Below are 20851 nucleotides of genomic sequence, written 5' to 3' on the forward strand. Positions count from 1 at the left end.
AGTCCCTGCAGGGAGGCCCAAGAACGTCACAATACTCACAGCAGCTATCTGCTGAGCCTTTACTATATCCAAGATTAATTGCGGGGACAGCATCACAATTAACCCTGTAGTAGGTAGAGGGGACACGCTGCTAACCCATCTTTGACAGGGAAGCCGGGCATTGGTGGTGCACGCCTTTAATCCCAGCACTCAGGAGGCAGAGGCAGGCAGATCTCTGTGAGTTCAAGGCCAGCCTGGTCTACAGAGTGAGGTCCAGGACAGCCTCCAAAACAATACAGAGAAACCCTGTCTCAAAAAGCCAAACAAAACAAAACAAAACAAAAAAACCAACAACAACAAAAAAAACATCTTTGACAGGGAGGGTAGATAACAGACTCAGAAAGACTGTGACCAGTTCAAGATGACAAAACCAGTAAGAAAAACTGAGACAGGAATCAATGTAGGTTCCAAGTCCAGACTCATGACCTTGAGACCCAGGGCCCTTGTAGTACACACTCAGGAATTCATAGCATTTCTAAAGCTTTGTTGTTTCTTTTCTGTAAATGGGGACAGTAATTCAGCTTTATCCCAGATGAGCAGCACAGCACCTGACCCTTCGAGTAACCTCAAATTGGTCACTGTAAAGGATGAAGGGAAGGATTTTTGTATTCTGAGAGCATAGCACATATAAGACCCAGGCACATTCCCTGAACCTCACGAGAGATTCTACCATGATCAGAGTTACATGATCCCGGAAATCCTTGTACCTGCTGCTTCTCCCTTCTCCCCTGCCCTTCTGGACCTGCTGCATGGTCCAGAACCACAAGAACATTGTGTCAGGTGTGCATATGTGAATCCTCAGCGCATTCTCTCTACTGTCTTGCTGGGTTGGGATGATGCTCTGCTCCTGCTTGTAAATAAGGAAGCCGAGGCAGCAGTAGTACCTCAGCCAAGATATGGAGCTCAACTGATGTGTGTTCACAATGATGCAGGCAAGATAAGGAGAGGCCTCTGGCAGGCAGGAGAAAGGTGAGACCCCTTGAGGTGTTGGCCAAGCAGGAAGATCCTGACTGGGAACCTGTGGCTGGAGATTGTTTAGGTTGGGATAGAATGGTACGGGGCAGGGCTGGGCCTTAGGTGGTGCGGAGGATGGGAGGCTAATTTCCTTCTTGGTGAACACAGAATTACTGAGAGTGGCGAAGTCAAGCTCCCTTCCAGGCTGTCCTCGAAGGAGAACTGTCATCCTGCATTGTTGTAGAGAGAAGCCAGAGGCTGCCAGGGAAGAAGGTGTAGTTGGGGGGGAGGGGGTACGGGATCCCTGACACCGAATTCATTATTGGGAGATTCCTCTTCGCAATCCCTCAACACCTCCCACAGGATCCACGGGCCAGAAATGTCTGACAGCCTCTGGAGGGCCGGCACCGGTGGCACTGGTGCCCGGCTCCCCGCCCGCCCACTGTCTCGAGTCCCTCCCCCTCAGGTCCCGCAGCCTCGAGAAACCTCTCCTAGGTTTAGCCTTGCGTCGCCGCCGTGTCGGTGCTCCGTGGCCAGCCCCCCTTCCGCCCCCCGGCGCACTGTCCTCTGTCCCCGGCGGTCGTCCTCGGTACCCCGCTGTCCGCAGAGGCCTAGCCTGACCCGCGCACCCAAACGTGGGGAGGGGGCGTCGGGAGGGGGTAGGGCCAATGCGGGGGCGGAGCCTCGGAGCCGGGCGCGCGGCCGGCGCGGGCTGACGGAGGTCAGCGGCCGCGGGAGCGGACCCAGGCGTCCGGGAGGCGGCTCAGACGCGGCGCGCCACCGGGTGCCCGCCACCGTCGCCGGCTCCCGCCCCCGGGCCGCCCCCCGCCCGTGACGCGCTATCCGTCCCTCCGCGTCGGAGCCCCAGCCCCAGTCCGAGCCCGAAACCCCAGCCCGAGCCCGAGTCCGAGCCCGAACCCGAACCCGCGGACGGCGCTGGGCGGCGGGCGGCGGGCGGCGCAGGCAGCGCGGGCTGGAAAGGATGCGATCGGAGACGCGGGGCTGCCGCTGCGTCTGAACCGCCGAGAGCACCGAGCGCCGCGTCGCTGCGGGCCCGGCGGCGCCATGGGGAAGGAGCAGGAGCTGGTGCAGGCGGTGAAGGCGGAGGACGTGGGGACCGCGCAGAGGCTGCTGCAGAGGCCGCGGCCGGGGAAGGCCAGTGAGTGCGGGGCGCGGGCGGGGCCCCCACCGCCGGGGTGCAGGGCGGGGAAGGGATGCTGTGGGTCTCCGGGGGTGGGGCGGGGCCAGGAGCGCCCAGACCCTTGGTCCGCGCCCCCCCCTTCTCGCCCCAGCTCTGGAGGAGGGGCGGCAACGAGCGCCCGACCCTCCGCCCAGCCCCCTGCGGGCACCTGCAGCACCCACGGTCCCTTGAGGCCGCTGGCGATCACCTCTTCTCTCGGACCCCCTCCCTTCCCAGGCTGCGGGCTGCTGATTTCTACTTGGGCTTTTTAAGGGCGAGGCAGATTCCCCCTTCCCCCCCAAGACACACTGTGGAGAGAGGGAGGGGCCCTTACAGTAAGGGGCGACCCAGAGGCTAACAATCTCTGTCAGACCTCTCCTCCCCACCCTATGTTTAATAACAGGCTTTGCAGTGAAGGGGGGTGGGGGACAGGACCACGCTGGGGGTGTGGCTGCCCAGGCATGGCCAGCGGGGGCCATTTACTGATGAGGGAGTGCAGCAGAGGCCCAAGGTCGCCCAGCCCTGGGGCAGGCTGGGCTTCAGGCAGGGATAGCCTGGGGGATAAGAACTCTGGACTCACTGCTTATGCAGGTTTCTATAGACCTTGGTCATCCCTGGCTTCTCTGCTAGGAAAGGGGGCCAAGGATCAGTAAAGGAGCTTGCACACATCCCTAGCTTTTGCCCTGGGGTCCAGGGAAGGAAGGACTGGGAGCTAGGAGCTTTGATTCCAGCTCTCAACCCTGCTCATCCTGGAGCCTCCCTAGGGGCCTCTGGAGATGGATGGAGGGGTGAGTGAACTCGCCGAGTGTGCAGCTGCGCACGTATGACCGTGTCAGTGTGTCAGGGCACCTGTGCAGACACGAACCGGGCTCTGTAGGTCAGCACTTGGGACATGGGTGCCTTCACTCCCTACCCACCACCGAGACTGTGTATTAGCTGGGGGAAGGGGAATCCCATTTCTCCAGGGGGCTGCTGAGACTTGGACTGTCTGGAATGGCCACTTTGCTCCAGGGCATGGTCTGGCTGGGAAGCTCCATTTACTAGGGCTGGCTTTAGGACCTCAAGGTGGAGTGGAAGAGCTTCTGGGGAGAGGCAGATGGAAGAGGGTTAGGCACCACTTTCCACCTAGTGGCCTGGTGTCCTTGGTCATACTGACTCTCTAGACCTTAATGACCTTTTCTGTGGGATGGAATAGCTGTGATCCCTGTCACCCCACAACATCATGAAAACAGTAAGAAGTCACTGATGAAGAGGAGACACTTCAGTAATTGCTAATGGTGCTGGCTTTTTTTCTGCTGCCAGCCAGTGGGAACCACAAATACGGGGTTCCTCTTCCCTTATTTGGCTGTTGTGGGGAGGTGAGAGGTACCTGGGTCTCCACCTCTGCCTCTGACTGGTGTGGCCTCAGAGACAGCAGAGGCACCTGTCTTGGCCCTTAATGTCTGTACTCTCTGAGTCAGAGGGGCGGTGTAATAAATCAGACAGAGAATCCCTCCATGAATTAGCTCGGTTGTCATGGCAACGCTGGCCTGCTTTGGAGTAAGATGTATTTTGATTTAGCAAAGTACAGCTGGAGTTTGGGCCATAGGGTGAGGGGTGTCCATAAGCATCCTCAAGAATGTGTTCCCTCACACACCAGCCAGGCATAGTGGCTCACATCCTTGATCCTCTAGTGTTTGGGAGGCAGAGACAGGCAGATCTCTGTGAGTTCAAGGCCAGCCTGGTCTACCGTTCTAGAGACCCTGTCTCAATAAACAAAAATGAAACAAAAAGGGAGTGTCCCCAACCCAGCCTGGAGACTTTCCCACAGTTTTGGTCTTGAGCCTTTTTGGGTGCTCAGCTCTTCCCCCCAGCCCATGGCTCTGTTAGCCCCACCCTCACCTCACCTCACCTCCAAGGGAGCCTGCACATGCATGCACATGCAGCACTGTCCTTGAGGGAAAAAGAGACAGCTTTGCAGGGAAAATGTTGGTAAGGGCTGTCCCGCTACTGAGAAGGGGTCCTGTCTAGTTTTGTGGCATAGCCTCCCTCCCCAAGGCAGGCTGAGGACACCAGTAGGAATTCCCAGAGCCTGCCCCTCGACCCCTCTCCTTGGCCCACTAAGAATTCCCTTCTGGCAGGGTGTGTGGCACATGCCTTTAATCCCAGTACTTTGGAGACCAAGTCAGGAGATTCTCTGTGAGTTCTAGGCCACACTCATCTACATAGTGAGTTCCAGGCTAACCAAGGTAGCATAGTGAGATATGTGTTTTCTTGTTTTTTTGTTTTTTCTCGAGACAGGGTTTCTCTGTATTGTTTTGGAGCCTGTCCTGGAACTCACTCGGTAGACCAGGCCTGGTCTCGAACTCACAGAGATCCACCTGCCTCTGCCTCCCAAGTGCTGGGATTAAATGCATGCGGCACCACCGCCCAGCGAGATATGTGTTTTTTAAAAAAAATCCTTCCAGCCCAGGTGTGGATCTGGCCTCAGGCTGGTCTCTGGAGAGCAACTTGAGGTCTGGGGTCACAAGAAACAGGGGCAAGGTTTGTGCACTATTTGTGTTTGTGTGTGGCACCTGGGATGGAATCCAGGGCTTCATGAATGCTAAGTAAGCTCTCTGCCAGGAAGCCACATCCCATGCCATGTTCTGTACCAGTGCAGACACCTATTAAAAGGGAAAGGGGCAGGGCAGTGCCCACACCTTTAATCCTAGCACTGGGGGTGGAGGTGGGGGCAGAGGCAGGCGGATCTCTGTGAGTTTGAGGCCGGCCTGGTCTACAGAGTGAGTTCCAGGACAGCCTCCAAAACAATACAGAGAAACCTTGTCTCAAAAACCAAAACAAACAAAAAGTGAAAGGGGCTCCTGAGGCTGTCAGCTTGGTCACCACTTGCCCCCTCCTCAGTTCCCAGGCCTCCTCCAGCTGCCTTTTGCTCCTCATTCTTTCTGAGAGCCTGTCCTGCTGTTTGATGGCCACCCCAGCCCTATACCTTCTTCTGTATCTCTGGCAGGCACTGGGGATGCCCTGAGGCCTCAAACTGCCTTCCAAGCAGTTTACACTACTCCCCTCCCTATGGGACTGTGAGTTTGTGTCCTTGGGAAGGTAACCCTCCCCACAAGGGGAGCAGTTCCCCCTCCTTGTTTTTTTTTTTTTTAAATAAAATTAACTAACTTTCAGCCGGGCGTTGGTGGCGCACGCCTTTAATCCCAGCACTCGGGAGGCAGAGGCAGGCGGATCTCTGTGAGTTCGAGGCCAGCCTGGTCTACAGAGTGAGTTCAGGGACAGCCTCCAAAGCCACAGAGAAACCCTGTCTCGAAAAACCGAAAAAACAAAAAAAACAAAAAAAAAATTAACTAACTTTCTTTTGAAACACTCTCACTGTGTAATCTTGACTGGCTAGCTGGCTACATAGATCAAGATCAAGCTAGCCTTGAACTCACAGAGATCTATCTACTTCTGCTTCCTAAGTGCTAGAATTAAAGGTGTACAACATTACGCCCTGATGGCAGTCCCATTCTGGATGGAGCCCTCCCTCCTCCCTTGAGTCTTTTGAGTCTTGACCTCTATACCCCTCTAAAACATTGGCTTCTGCTTCTCTGACCTCGGAGCAGCTTGCCTGGGGCTTCCATTCCCTAAGCCTGACTCTGTAGCTGCCTGGAAGCCCCATGGTGGAGGGAGAACAGGAATTTGGGACGCCTCGGAGACTCTGAGACCTGACTGCACTACAGTTGAGAAGAATGGGGTAAAGGGTCTTGAGCATGGCCCGGGAGGCTATGACATCAATTCATAGCAGGGGCTGCATCAGTTCCAGTCAATGTAGTTTTCAGGGCCTTGTGTAAGATGATAATGTAGGACCCTTATCTGAAATCCAAGTATTTAAATAGGGTACCTTTCTGAGTAACTGCACAGGTCACCTACCCATGCAGCTGGCCCTGAAGGTGGACAGACAGCATGTAGGACGGAGATGGCAATTGTTTAGCCACCAAAACCGTGAAGGAAACAGTGGTGAAGAGGGCTAGGGAGAAAAACACAACTAATCCAGGAAGGGAAGGGCAGAATTCTGGGTGCAAGACCTTGGAGAATAGACTGCATCTGAACAGCCCTGAAGTGTGTGAAGGAGGGTGTTGTGCAAAGGTCCTGTGGCCATGGTGGCCTATAATCAAGGAGGCTGTGCAGCTGTAGCAGGGATGATGAGAACAGAGGAGAGGGAAGAGGAGGTCAGAGCAAAACCAAGGGCCCAGTCACGTGAGACACTGCAGCCTCAGCCTCCACCCCAGGGAAATAGCACTGGAGGGTTTCCAGGAGGTCTGTGCTGTTGTTTCCCACTTTGGTGGTCATTTGTTTGTGGGGTTTTGCTTTGAGACAGGGGCTCACTGTCTCACTGGACCAGGCTAGACTTGCAGAGCTCCAGCTGCCCTTGCTCCCACGTACTGGGATTAAAGGCAGGTACCATCATATCTGGCTCCTTTTTTGTTTTTGTTTTTTAAAAAGCATTCATGTTTGTATGTATGTACTATTTATTTATGTGTGCATGCGTGTCCCATGGTGCATTTGTCATCATTTGTCATAGGACAGTTTGCATGAATCAATTTTCATTCTATGCCAGGTGGGTTTCGAGGCTGAATTCAAGTTGTTAGCCTTGCTGGCAAGCACCTTTACCTAGTGAGCCATCTCACTGGTGTGACCCCACACCCCAGAGTTTGTTTTCTTTTTTTCTTTTTTTGAGACATGATCTCATCTGCAGCTCCAGGTTAGCTGGAACTCGGAACCCTTCTGCCCGTCCCCGCCAAAGTGCTGCGGTGACAGGCACACGAAGTACATCTATCTGGCTGTAACTTGTGGGTTTGGAAGTTTTGTTTTGCCTGCTTTCCCTTCTCCCTTTTTCCCTTTCTTGTTACAGCGTCTTACATAGCCCATGTCAGCCTAAAACTTACTGTGTAGTCAAGTTTGGCCTTGAACTCTTGATTCTCCTCTCTTTATCTCCTGAGTGCTGAGATTAAAAGCGTATGCCGCTATGTTTGGCTGTGACCTGCATTTTAACAGTGCTCTGACTTATTTGTGCAAAGAACAAACCAAGGGGTGCAAGGAGTCAGTGGTGACAGTAATGGAAATGCAACGACGGGGCTCCTGCCTAAAGTGCCAGTCAGACCCATGGTGACAACCATGGCATGGTGAAAAGCATGGAACCTGGATGTGTTTTGAGTGTATCTCCAGGTAGAGTCAGGGGGATTTGCCTGAGAACACGACTTAAGTCCATGAGAAAGACCCCCAGGGTTGACTCTTTTTTTTATTTTTTATTTTTTTACTTTTGGAGACAGGATCTCACTATGTGGCTCTGGCTGTCCAAGAACTCACTCTGTAGACCATGTTGGCCTCAAACTCACAGGGATCCGCTTGATTCTGCCTCCCAAGCGCTTAAAGAAAGGCATGTGCCACTACAACTGGCTCCCGGGGCTGACTCTTGATGCCAAGGCTTGGTCTGGCTGACCACTGGGCAAATGGTATACAGTTGATGAACTGCTACCAGTAGTATCTGAGAACATGGGAGCAACCAGTAGGTGGCAGTACCTTCACTCTAGCCAGGAGAGACTGCAATATGGGGGGGGCCTGCTCAGCTGGTGTTAGTAGGGCCTAGTGTTCAAGTAATACTCCCTGTCTCACCCGCTCAGGTGATACCACCTTCTCTATCTCAGGGAAGAGACAAGTGGCCAAGGCCACAGGGATAGGAAGTGTCAGAACAAAGATTCAAATTTAGGTGCAGCTGGCTTCCTGGGCTTCAGGGATTGTCAAGAGACCCACATGCTGTGCCCAGTGACTGAGGCTGAGCCAATCCAAGCTGAGCCCTACAGCCAGCCCACTGTGACTCTACTCTCTTGGCTCCCCTGCCTTTGGGTCCCCGTCCGCCACCCCCGCCCCTGTCCTGAGCCTGGACAAAGGGGCTTCTGTCCTTCTAGCCCCCTCCCCTCACAGAGTGACTGACCCACAAATGGGTTATATAACCATGGCCCAGACAGGCAGGGGGTTGGCAAGAGTCCGGTGGACAAGGGCCCACTGGGATGGCTTTGGTGGGCTCCCTCTTCTGAAAGCTCTAGAGAAGGCCATGGTGAGGGAGAACACAGGATGCACCCTGGTGCTCTAGTCAGTCTGAACATGGAGTCTGAACATGGCTTTTGTGGGTAAGGTGGCCATTGGCATGGGTCACCTGGAGGCCCTTGCCCACAAGCCAACCTCTCCCTCTCCTTGCAGGGCTGTGGGGTTTATCCACATGTCAGCCAGAGCTGGCAGCAGAGGACTTGAAGATGTAGTCCTTTCCCCCAGAAATACCCCATTTCCGGGTGTTCCAGCCTCCTCAACCACCCCCGGTCCCATCTGGGTCCTTCTGAGAGACAGATGGGGCCGGCTCTCTCCCTCCCACCAATGGCAGGTGCTGAGCCAGCGTCCCAAGGGAGGGGTGCATGTGCACATGTGTGTGCATGGTCTGACCTCGCATTCCCAGATGTGGATTGGTTGAGCACCTAGAGCTGAGTCCCTGCTGAGCTGGATGCATGACTATAGACTAAGACCTTGCTTCAACAGGCAGGCAGATCACTACCACCCTTCCCTGCTCTTAAGAGGGTCTGGACCACCTGTCCTCAATGGGTCTCCCTCCCTCCACAGAGCTCCTGGGCTCTACCAAGAAGATCAATGTCAACTTCCAGGACCCAGACGGGTGAGTTATCAGTTTGGGCAGTAGCAGCATGGATCCCAAGTGTAGGTGGGCCCCAGGGACGGCTGGGCATTGGCTTCACTCCTAGACCTGTCCTTCATCTACCCAGCTTCTCAGCTCTGCACCATGCTGCCCTGAATGGCAACACAGAATTGATCTCTCTTCTGCTGGAGGCTCAGGCTGCTGTAGACATCAAGGACAACAAAGGCAAGCCTGGTCTGGGGGGCGTTGAAGCCAAGGGCAGGGGACAAGACCAAAGGTAGAGAATCCTGGCAGCCTTCAGCCTAAGGTATCCAACTGGGTTAAGACAGAACCTTGGAGATGGTGACATATTCTTAGTGAGGGTTGGATTCAGGGTCAGGACTTAGTTCCCAACGAACTATACCTGTCCCCAGGCATGCGGCCATTGCACTATGCAGCCTGGCAGGGCCGGAAGGAGCCCATGAAGCTGGTGCTGAAGGCAGGCTCAGCAGTAAATGTCCCATCCGACGAGGGCCACATACCCCTGCATTTGGCTGCCCAGCATGGTCACTACGATGTGGTGAGGCCTCATGGGGAGTCTGGGTGGGCAGTCAGGCAGAGGGTTGGGTAGTCCCAGGGATAACCAGACCCTTGTCCTGCAGTCAGAGATGCTATTGCAGCATCAGTCCAACCCTTGCATGGTAGACAACTCTGGAAAGACACCTCTGGACCTGGCCTGTGAGTTCGGCCGAGTAGGGGTAAGTTTCCCCCAGAGATGGGTGGGGCACTTCCTGCCTGTCCTCACTTTGTGGTGGGGCCAGGGACAGTTCCAAGCCAGTGCCACCCTACCCTGATCCTTCCTTCAAGGTGGTCCAGCTGCTACTAAGTAGCAACATGTGTGCAGCCTTGCTGGAGCCCCGACCAGGGGACACCACTGACCCCAACGGCACCAGCCCCCTGCACCTGGCAGCCAAGAATGGCCACATCGACATCATCAGGTACAGCCAGGAACAGGAATGGGGCCAGCCTCAGGCCTCTGGGGCATAGCGGTATCCAGGGGCACAAGACTCCTGTTCTTGGCTTGGGAATAAGAACGGAGCCTCCAGGATGGTGGCACAGGTCTGTCATGCCCGTCACCTGAGGCAGGAGGATAGAGAGTTCAAAGCTAACCTAGGCAACATAGCAACATCCTGCCTAAAAATGAAAAATAAAGGCCTTGAGTCAGGTGCATATCTCTAATCCCAGCACTAAGGTGGGGGGTGGAGCCAGAAAGATCCAAGGTTCAGGGTCATCCTCTGCTACATAATGAGTTTGTTGGCAGCTTGAGCTTCATGAGACTCTGTCTAAATGGGGGTTGCTATGCTGGTGAGGTGGCTCTACAGTAAGGTGCTTGTCATGCAATCGCGAAGACTTGAGTTTTCCATGTAAAAGCCAGACATGACATCCCATGCCTATAATCTCATTACTGGGGAGGGAGAGACAAGAGGATCTCTCAGGCTTTTGCTGGTCAGCCAGTGTAGCTGAACCAGAGAGCTCAGGTTTCTGTGAAAGATCCTGTCTCCAACAATAAGGTGGAGGGACTAGAGAGATAGTTCAGCAGTTAAGAGACTTGCTACTCCTCCAGAATACCCAATTTTGGGCAGCTTACAACCTTTAAGTCCAGCTCCAGGGAACCCCGCTACACTCACAAGCACGCACTCACGCACTTGCACATACTCATTTGCAGATACATGCACACATACATATAAATTTAAAAAAAACTTTAAAGGATGAAGAGTGATTGGGGACACCCAGCATCAATCTCTGGTCTCTACACACATGTGCACACGTGTGAATGTGCACTCATACGCTTGCACATTACAAGTGGACATGTATGGACACCAAAAAGTGGCGGGACTATAGCTCTGGTGGAGTGCTTGCCTAGCATGCATGAGGCCCTAGGTTCGATCCCTAGCAAACACACCCACGCATGCATGCACATACGCACACACGCATGCATGCATGCACGTACACACATGATACCTGAAGGGAGGTGCAGAGCTGTGGTCACCTGAGTGTGCCCAGAGAAAGGAAAGACCAGAGTGGCTGGGGAAGATGCTTCTGTACCTCCTCAGTCTTGGCCTTGACTGCTGAAATCTTGTAGCCGCATTTAACTTCCCCAAGCTTCAGCTAACAGCTGTGAAAATTCAGTTGTGGACAGGCCTGCTACAAAGTGTCAGAAATACTGGACATCATATCATTACACAAGGGCGGGGAGACTTGCCATCCAGCCCAGACAGTTAGTTAGAACCAATGTCTGGTTTGAGGGTACTGAGGGGAGGGGCTTCGGCTAAAGGGCCTTGCCTGCTCTCTCTGCCTTTGCACTAGACTCCTTCTTCAGGCTGGCATTGACATTAACCGCCAGACCAAGTCTGGCACGGCCCTCCATGAGGCTGCACTCTGTGGGAAGACAGAAGTGGTTCGGCTGCTGTTGGATGTGAGTCTGGTGACCCAGGACACAGAAAGGAATGTTGGGACCAAGTGGGGGGCATGGGAACCCCTGACAAGACCTTTGGTGTATGCAGAGTGGGATCAATGCCCAGGTGAGGAATACCTACAGCCAGACAGCACTGGACATTGTACACCAGTTTACTACATCCCAGGCCAGCAAGGAGATCAAGCAACTGCTTCGAGGTGGGCCTGGGTGAGGCTGAGGGCTGGGATAGGGCCAGGGAGGGCAGCTCCCAGGACTGGGGATCTACTCCCTGTATCTCCAGAGGCCTCAGCAGCTCTGCAGGTCCGGGCGACCAAGGATTACTGTAACAATTATGACCTGACCAGTCTCAATGTGAAGGCTGGGGACATTATCACGGTAAGGACAGTTCCTAGGTGCTGTGGCGGGGATGCGAGGGACTCTGGCATGCTTTGACCATCATCCTGCAGCAGTTGGGGGAGGGTGCAGGGCAGCAGGCCTCACCTGAGGAGGTGTCTCCCTGAACACACCTCATTTGTTTGGTCAGGTACTTGAACAGCATCCAGATGGCCGGTGGAAAGGCTGTATCCATGACAACCGGACAGGCAATGACAGGGTGGGCTACTTTCCATCCTCCCTGGGCGAGGCTATTGTCAAACGAGCAGGTAGGTTCACTCCCTACCCCCTGGAGGGAAGCAATCAAGGGTCAGTCAGCCTGAGATTGGGAACTGGAAAGAAGTATACTTCAGTTGGTGGCAGAGTCAGACTGGCATCCAGTAACCCCTCCTTCTGGCCCCTCTCAGCCGAGTACCATGTGCATGCCTGCATTTTGCCCACCGCCTTTTGTGTGTGTGTGTGTGTGTGTGTGTGTGTGTGTGTGTGTGTGTGTATGAGTGTATGAGTGTGCGAGTGTGTGTATCTTGAGACAGGGTTTCTCTGTATAGCCGTGGCTGTCCTGGAACTTGCTTTGTAGATCAGGTTGTCCTCAAATTCAGATTCACCTGCCACTGACTGCCTCCTGAGTTGGAATTAAAGGCATGTGCCACCAATTCTTAGGTAGCCACTAAACACACAGGGTCAGAACAGACAGTGGTCTAGTCCTGAGGTGGAAAGGAGCAGGGATCATTAACGTTAACACAGGAGAAGAACCAACCACTGAACAAACCATCTCACAGAGAAAGCGAAGCAAGGCTCACCTTCGTCAGTGAGACCAGAGGAGGCTCTGAAGGATGGTAGAGGCTGGGTCATGAGCAACACAGTCCGGGCAACACGAAGCATACGTGCAAGGACAGTGGGGCAGGATCTCAGCACCTCTATGGTGAGGAGGCCAGCTTGGTAGAGCCTGTGGTCTTCTGGTTCCTAGGATAGATTTGGTCTCAGGCCATTGCGTGGCTCCTTACCTGTCCCTTAGCACAGAGCAAGTCAAGCCTTCAGTTATCCACAGCCCCTTTGCCTATAGGACCCCGGGTCTCTGCTGCTCTGACCTGGTCTCAGGCATTCAGGGTCTCTCAGGTTACTGGAGATAGCAAGGCAGAAGGAGGTGGAATGACCTCTATACTGCTTCCTTTCTGTGTATGACTGTGCCTGGGCTACCCAGGGTTCAGGAAGACTGTGTCTGGCCTGCAGGTTCCCGAACAGGCAGTGAGCCAAGCCCACCCCAGGGAAGTGGCTCCTTGGGGCCCTCTGCACCCTCGGAGGAGATCTGGGTACTGAGGAAGCCTTTTGCAGGTAGGCCAGGGCCCTCCAGAGCACTGGAGCAGTAGTTTTGCTGCTGGATTCCTCTACGGGGCCAGCATACTTCATGATCTCTGTCCTGGCAGGTGGAGATCGCAGTGGCAGCTTGAGCAATGTGGCTGGGGGCAGAAGTGGTGGGGGCCATGCCCTGCATGCAGGCTCTGAAGGAGTGAAGGTGAGTGACCAGGGAGGGCTGGTCAGGTTGGGCTGGTCAGACCTGGAGCAGTGATAGCAAGTGGCCTTTCTGGGTTCCAGCTCCTGGCAACAGTGCTTTCTCAGAAGTCAGCCTCTGATTCCAGCCCAGGAGATAGCCCCGTCAAGCCTCCAGAGGGCTCTACAGGTAAGAGCAAGGACCCAGCTATGCTAGTCTGGCAGGCAGGTGGCCCCTATATAGCCCTTGTCCTTGCATTCCGTTTCATCACCAGGTGCTGCTCGGTCCCAGCCTCCAGCAGCCCATGCTGGGCAAGTATATGGGGAGCAGCCTCCCAAGAAGCTGGAATCTGCCTCAGCCTCAGAGGGCAAGGTACAGGGCCTGGTCAGCTCCAGGCCTGGACTTGGGAGGGATGGGGCTAACAGTCTGACAGGCATACCTGGCCACAGCAGTTTCTGCAGGCCTTGACAGACCAGACTCTGTCCTTCTGTCTGTCTCTGTGTCATATGTGCACGCACACACAAGTGTACAGGTGTTGTCTATCGTGTAGGCTGTGAGCTAGTGTGTGCACACTTGTAGAAGTATGCAGGGTGTTGTGTGGATGTGGAATGGTCAGTTATGAGCTGGGCATACATGTGTGTGGTTGCACAGATGGAAGGAGATGGATGTGAGACACATAATGGGTACGTGGGTGCAGTGGCTCGTGTGTGTATGCACCTGTGTGGGTGTGAGGCATGATCTGACGGCTGAATTCCACACAGCAGAGGAGGCGAGGGACTTCTGACTAGGGCACAGAGCCCACCTTCCAGGGAGCAGCCCTACCTGAAGCCCTTCCCCCAGAGTCCCCTCCTATGGGACCACATCTGCATCTCTGAGGTGGTATGGGTATCTTTGGTGCAGACACGGGGTGGGGGGAGGCCATGGCACAGACTCAGCAGGACCTTCCTGGTGGAGCTCACAGAAGAAGGCTGGAGGGCTGCAGATGCTGTATCCAGGATGACAGATCACGGAGTACTGGTGCAGTGGACACAACGGCGGACCCAGCACTTTGGCCGTGAACCAAGCAGAGAAGGAGGCACAGTGGAGGTTGGGGCACAGCCCGGTAGTGGACAGGCTGCAGTTGGTGCCTTGTGTCTTGCAGAGTGCTGAGGTGGTCAGTCAGTGGCTTGCCACATTCCAGCTACAGCTCTATGCCCCCAACTTCACCAGTGCTGGCTATGACCTGCCCACCATCAGTCGTATGACCCCCGAGGTGAGCTGCTATGGGCTTGTTGCCAATTGCTTCCCTTTCAAAAGGCAGATTCCATCTACCTGCTAGTTAATGGGCCTCCTCTTTGCCTAGGACCTCACAGCCATTGGTGTTACCAAGCCAGGCCATCGTAAGAAGATCACAGCAGAGATCAGCGGCCTGAACATTCCTGACTGGCTGCCTGAACACAAACCCGTAAGGCTCCTTGTGCCCTGGTGGCCGAGCCAGGACCGACAGGCAGATGGACAGACAGACAGACAGACAGGCTGCCTCCCTGGCTATAACCCTCATCTGCCTTCTGGCGTCCTAGGAAGTGGAGTTGAGATGGAACCAGGCCTGGTGGTACAGGGATTCAGCACTCGGGGAGGCTGAGGCAGGAGGATCGTGAGGTAGCCTACTAGCAGGGAGCTGTTTGGAGCCTCTTTGTCCATTATGGGGGCAAACTCCCTAGGGAGGCTCATGGCTAAGACTAGGGGCTGTGAGGGGAACCTGAAGCCAGGAGGATGTATGCCTTCTCAATTCATGGCAAGCACCCCAATAGCACTGTCTTTTACTCATGTGGACTGCAGATGGGCTGCTGTCGAACATGCTTGCCACATGCATGCACACGGGTCCCACCGCATGTGCTGGCGTGTGCTGATGGCTGACAGCCCTCCTCTAATGGCTTCTGCACACAGTGGCCTTTGCTCTTATGCGGAGATGCCTATATATGGGCTTCTGGGCTGATACTGGCCCTTTGGGTTGCACGCTAGCTCTGCTCTCCCATCTGTCCACGGGAGAGGTGTTGCTGGCTGTGCAAGGCCCGCCCTCTCAGGGCCCTGGATCTGTCGGCAGGCAGGGCTGCACTCATCTACCCACCTGCTGTTCAGTCAGCAGCTCAGGGATCCTCCCAGGAGCACATTTGGGTCTCATGGACCTCGCCTCACTCTGTCACCTGCATGACTGAAGGTGCTGAGTGTGGGTGCAAGAGTGGCATCAGCTGGGAGCTTGGGACGATTGGGCAGTTCTTGGTGGACACTGCATATCTGCACATTCCTGGTACGGCTGTGTGGTGAATGTGTAACAGGTGCGTGACCATGCATCTGCTGTGGGTGGGAAGCACTGTCAGGGTGATCAAGAGAGAGTGCCTGTGTTTTGTATAGCTGGCAGCAGCATGCAGGGTGTGCAGTGTGTGTACATGTATCTTATGTGGCATTGTGTGTGTGTATCTGTGTCTGGTGTATGGGTGCGTCTCCTCAGGACAATGCCTGTGGCCACCTGATTAGGCAAAGAAGCACTTTATTGTACCTGAAACTGTGTCCAGATGATAGGTCTCCCAAGTATGTTTGCATGTGTTAACCTGTGTGTATCCTAGTGTACGGTTGGCATGTTGAGGAGCTGGCCTCAGTTCCTACCAAGGCTGTGCCTAGGCTGTCTGCAATACTGACATTTCAGGCCTGTCTGTTTGTCCTCTGTCTGTCTGTGACCAACAGGCCCATCTTCTAATAGTTCCAAGTAGGTGGTCATGGTGTGAGCAGCCGGCTTGGGCTGCCCCTCTCTGTCCCCCTCTCTATAGGCTAACCTGGCCGTGTGGCTGTCCATGATCGGTCTGGCACAGTATTACAAGGTGCTGGTGGACAACGGCTATGAGAACATTGATTTCATCACTGATATCACTTGGGAGGATCTTCAGGAGATTGGCATCACCAAGCTGGGTAAGGTTCTAGCCTGCCCCTCCATATCTGCCTGTACCTACAGGTCCTCCTGACCAGCCTCTTCCCTATCCCTGACTCAGGACACCAAAAGAAGCTGATGCTGGCTGTGAGGAAACTGGCAGAGCTGCAAAAGGCAGAATATTCCAAGTATGAGGGGGGGCCCCTGCGCCGAAAGGCACCCCAGTCACTTGAAATGATGGCTATTGAGTCACCACCCCCATCTGAGCCTGCTGCAGCAGATTGCCAATCTCCTAAGATGACCACCTTCCAGGACAGTGAACTCAGTGGCGAGCTGCAGGCTGCCCTGTCTGGCCCAGCCGAAGCAGGTGCAGCTGCTGCTGAGAAGTCCTCCAACCACCTGCCACCTATTTCAAGGGCCACCTTGCGACAGGAGTCCAGCCTGGGTGGACGGGCTCGGCACATTAGCAGCTCTCAGGAGCTGCTGGGTGACGGTCCCCAAGGGCCTGGCAGCCCTATGTCACGAAGTCAGGAATACCTGCTGGATGAGGGACCAGCCCCTGGCACACCACCCAAGGAGGTGCGGTCTGGCCGCCATGGCCACAGCGTCAAGAGGGCCAGTGTGCCTCCTGTGCCTGGCAAGCCACGGCAGGTCCTTCCATCAGGGGCTAGTCACTTCACACCCCCACAGACACCCACCAAAGCTCAGCCAGGTTCCCCTCAGGCTCTCGGAGGACCTCACGGTCCAGCCACAGCCAAGGTGAAGCCCACCCCACAGCTTCTGCCACCAGCAGACCGACCCATGTCGCCCCGTTCCCTGCCTCAGTCACCCACACACCGTGGCTTTGCCTATGTGCTGCCCCAGCCAGTTGAGGGTGAGGCAGGAGCAGCTGCTTCAGGACCTGCCCTCCCACCAGTTCCAGCAGCTGTGCCCACACTCTGCCTGCCCCCAGAAGCTGATGTGGAGCCTGGGCGACCCAAGAAACGTGCCCACAGCCTGAATCGCTATGCAGCATCTGACAGCGAGCCGGAGCGGGATGAGCTGCTGGTGCCCGCCGCTGCTGGACCCTATGCCACAGTCCAGCGGCGCGTGGGCAGGAGCCATTCAGTGAGGGCTCCTGCTGGCACTGACAAGAATGTTAACCGCAGTCAGTCTTTTGCTGTGCGGCCACGTAAGAAGGGGCCCCCGCCACCTCCACCCAAGCGCTCCAGCTCAGCCATGGCCAGTGCCAACTTAGCTGATGAGCCGCCTCCAGATGCTGAGACAGAAGATGGCCGGCTGGGGGTACGGGCACAGCGCCGGCGGGCTAGTGATCTGACAGGCAGTGTGGACACAGGCAGTGCTGGCAGCGTAAAGAGCATTGCAGCCATGTTGGAGCTGTCTTCCATTGGGGGCGGGGGGCGGGCTATCCGCAGGCCCCCTGAAGGTCACCCCACCCCTCGGCCTGCCAGTCCAGAACCGGGTCGGGTAGCTACTGTGTTGGCCTCTGTGAAGCACAAAGAGGCCATTGGGCCCGATGGTGAAGTGGTGAACCGGCGCCGCACACTCAGTGGCCCAGTCACTGGACTTTTGGCTGCTGCTCGCCGGGGACCTGGGGAACCAGCTGAGCAGAGTCATTTTATGGAGGACGGCACAGCCCGACAGCGGCCTCGAGGTCCAGCCAAGGGGGAGGCAAGTGTGGAGGGCCCTCCCCTTGCCCGGGTAGAGGCCAGTGCCACACTCAAGAGGCGCATCCGGGCCAAACAGAGCCAGCAAGAAAATGTCAAGTTCATCCTGACAGAATCCGACACAGTCAAGCGCAGGCCTAAGGCTAAAGATCGTGACACTGGGCCTGAACCACACCCACCACTGTCTGTGTATCAGAATGGCACAGCCACCGTTCGCCGACGGCCAGCCTCAGAACAGGCTGGGCCCCCAGAGCTGCCCCCTCCTCCTCCACCTGCCGAGCCCCCGCCTGCTGACCTCATGCAGCTGCCTCCACTGCCCCTGCCTGATGGCAATGCCCGGAAGCCTGTGAAGCCACCTGTCTCTCCCAAGCCCATCCTGGCTCAGCCTGTGACTAAGATCCAGGGCTCACCTACACCTGCCTCCAAGAAGGTGCCACTGCCAGGCCCTGGCAGCCCAGGTAGGTACAGAGAGCCAGCTAAGAAAGAACACAGGATCTCAGGACAGACCCCTTGCCTGCTACCCTATCTCATAGTCTGATTTCCCCTTCTGGGTTTGATGAATCCCATGTGGTGTAGGATAAGACTGTCTACAGATCTCCTATCTATCCGCTGTGGGACAACTCTCCCCCCTATAGTGGACAAGCCTCTGTTCATGAGGGAGGTGCAGAAGACCCAGAGTAGTGGCACAGATGCAGGGAGACCCAGCTGGAGTCCCCTGATACAGGAGAGGGCGGCTCTCCAGAGAGGACAGCAGTGCAAAGGTGCTGAGACAACCATTGTGGCTGGAGACTTCAGGCCACATCTCAAGGAGTTTAGGAAGCATGACATGCTAGGGAAGTGCATACCCTAGCGGCTGCGGTGAGAATAGGGCCGAGTACAGCATCTGTCCTGCTAGATGGAGGGATGCTTTTATTCCGTGGGTACCAGCGTTGTCCTCTTTCCTGCAGAAGTAAAGCGTGCCCATGGCACGCCACCGCCTGTGTCCCCCAAGCCTCCGCCGCCACCCACAGCCCCCAAGCCAGCTAAGGCTGTGGCGGGACTACAGTCCAGCAGCGCCACCACCTCGCCTGTGCCCTCGCCGGCACGCCAGCCGCCAGCAGCCCTTGTCAAGCCGGCCAGCTCCCCGCCCTCGCAGAGTGCCAGCCCCGCCAAGCCCCCTTCCCCAGGGACACCTGCGCTGCACGTACCCGCCAAGCCCCCTCGCGCTGCCGCTTCGGTGGCTTCCGGACCCCCAGTAGCTACAGACTGTGCTTCTCCCGGGGACAGTGCTCGGCAGAAGCTGGAGGAGACTAGTGCGTGTTTGGCTGCAGCATTGCAGGCAGTGGAGGAGAAGATCCGGCAGGAAGATGGGCAAGGCCCTCGGTAAGTACCCGGGGCCTGGTATGGGTCGTTCTGGTCCAGCACAGGGCGTGGCTCTTGTGGGTGGATTGGTAGGGATAGGCGGAGCCATCCAACCGGGTTTAAGAGTGGGTTGCTGTGGAGCCACCTAACCTAGAGTAAGGGGGCCTGTGCTGCCCCACCCCACTGATGCATGCCCACTCTTAGCCCCTCCTCCATCGAGGAGAAGAGCACTGGCAGCATCCTGGAAGACATCGGCAGCATGTTCGACGACCTGGCCGACCAGCTGGACGCCATGCTGGAGTGAGACGGCCACCCACATGGGCCCATCGTACTCGCAGCTCTGGCCCGCACTTTGACCTTTACCTCAGGGCGGGCACCTCCAAGTGGTGGGCGGGAGCCGAGTGGGCGGGGCAGCCCAGCTCTGCACAAGCACAACTCCCATTCCTGGCCCGGGTCAGTTGTCAGCTTCCTGGCATGGGGGTGGGGGATGCTCCAAGGGCTTTGGGCAGATGTGCTGTCCGCTGGTGCCCATTCCTGTCTGCTGTTCCCTGTGCAACAACTGCTGGGCCCTACCCTTGCAGGTTTTGCTCTGCTTTCAGAGGGCTGTTCCTCCCTTGCCCTAGGCAGACTGAGCACCAAGGGAAGATGAGGGGGGTGGCCACTGTGGCCCTCTCCCCAATCTGTGGCAGAGCACAGGCTTATGCCCAGCACAGAACTGCCCATTGGGGAACCTCTGCCAGCCGCTCTGGCACAGCACAAGGGACAGGGGGCCAAGGTTGGGCTTGCCCCACTGCACCCCAGAATATAAGCTATCAAGAGTATTAATTTATTGGGAATGAGCCGAGGCAGATTTCCCCAGAGAAACAAAAAGATAACTTTAACAAATATATATTTAAAGAGAAGAAATATTATTGATTCTATAGAAACCATTTACCAACAGAAAGGACACATGTCCAGCTGGATGCTAAAGCTGTCAGGAGCTGAGGCCACCTGTCTGCCCTTCTCTTCTTTCATCCAGGAATGGCCTTGCCCTTGATCACGAGCACACACACCTGGGAGGCACAGTCTGGAGGGGCGGCTCTGCCCAGGGCCTCTCCTCCAGTCTTCTAGCTTCTGAGAGTCTGAAGAACTTGAAGGATGTGCCTTGCTCTCACCTGTTCCTCTCCATACCCCATACACAGTGGGGAGGGCTTCTTCCTTCTGGGTGTGACCATGCCCTTGGGGTGCTAGTGTGAGGGTACACCCAGCGTGAGCCCTGCGTGAACGTGGGCGTGAGTGCAAGGGCATGCATGCCATACTGTGGGCAGATGTGTATTCAAGGTTGTGTCTGCCCGCCTCTCCCAAGGCAGCCTTGTACAGGCAGCCAACCTACCCATCTTGAATCCCATGGACAGCTCTGCTCATGGTCTGAGGCTGTGTTGTGTAGTACTTCTCACCCTCTTTTCCTCCCCACAAAAATACTGACTGGTCTCCTCTTTCGTGTTTGCTGATCCACAAGTGTTGGGCATAACATTGACATTTCTTAAAAAAAAACACAAAAAAAAACAAAAAATAACTTGCCAAAACTGTAACTGTGGTATAGGCTGGTGGAGGGGGCCAATTAAGGTAATGTGGACACAGGGCCCCTTCCAGCTGTCATTCCTGGCGCTTCCTTATCAGTAAACATGCTGGCCATTATCAGCCTCTGTACAGGTAGCCCAGGCTAGGGCTCTAGGAAGTGGGGAGGGTGGGTCTGGACAGAGAGCTGCTGTCAGCTGTCAATAAACAGCAGAAAACAGAGCTGCC

General features: G+C 55.7%; 1 protein-coding gene across 4 annotated transcripts; it reads left to right on the plus strand.

Moving 5' to 3' along the window:
- The first annotated feature begins 1762 nt into the window (after positions 1-1762).
- On the plus strand, positions 1763-20845 carry Caskin1 (CASK interacting protein 1). 4 transcript variants are annotated; one of them, XM_013121694.3, is made up of 20 exons: positions 1763-2152; positions 8729-8861; positions 8968-9065; positions 9254-9399; positions 9482-9577; positions 9687-9817; positions 11187-11295; positions 11384-11492; positions 11576-11670; positions 11819-11936; positions 12898-12999; positions 13092-13180; positions 13261-13345; positions 13431-13528; positions 14298-14408; positions 14499-14600; positions 15961-16099; positions 16180-18183; positions 18673-19087; positions 19271-20845. In XM_013121694.3, the coding sequence occupies exons 2-20, from the start codon at positions 8788-8790 to the stop codon at positions 19368-19370; spliced, it is 4221 nt and encodes a 1406-aa protein (XP_012977148.1). In that variant the 5' UTR covers positions 1763-2152; positions 8729-8787; the 3' UTR covers positions 19371-20845. The 4 variants fall into 4 exon arrangements, with proteins under 4 accessions (XP_012977148.1, XP_005081672.1, XP_005081673.1 ...); XM_005081615.4 differs by having other exon boundaries at positions 8810-8861; XM_040748241.1 differs by lacking the exon at positions 1763-2152 and adding an exon at positions 8301-8328 and having other exon boundaries at positions 8810-8861.
- The last annotated feature ends 6 nt before the right edge of the window (positions 20846-20851 follow it).

The sequence above is a fragment of the Mesocricetus auratus genome, unplaced genomic scaffold (genome assembly GCF_017639785.1).
Source record: "Mesocricetus auratus isolate SY011 unplaced genomic scaffold, BCM_Maur_2.0 Super-Scaffold_100007, whole genome shotgun sequence".
Classification (NCBI taxonomy): domain Eukaryota; kingdom Metazoa; phylum Chordata; class Mammalia; order Rodentia; family Cricetidae; genus Mesocricetus; species Mesocricetus auratus.

Coding starts and splice junctions, on each gene's coding strand:
- Caskin1 (XM_005081615.4), top strand. CDS start 2,059: ATGGGGAAGGAGCAGGAGCTGGTGCAGGCGGTGAAGGCGGAGGACGTG. Junction 11,296..11,383: donor TGGTTCGGCTGCTGTTGGAT/GTGAGTCTGGTG, acceptor TGGTGTATGCAG/AGTGGGATCAATGCCCAGGT. Junction 13,529..14,297: donor CCTCAGCCTCAGAGGGCAAG/GTACAGGGCCTG, acceptor TGTGTCTTGCAG/AGTGCTGAGGTGGTCAGTCA.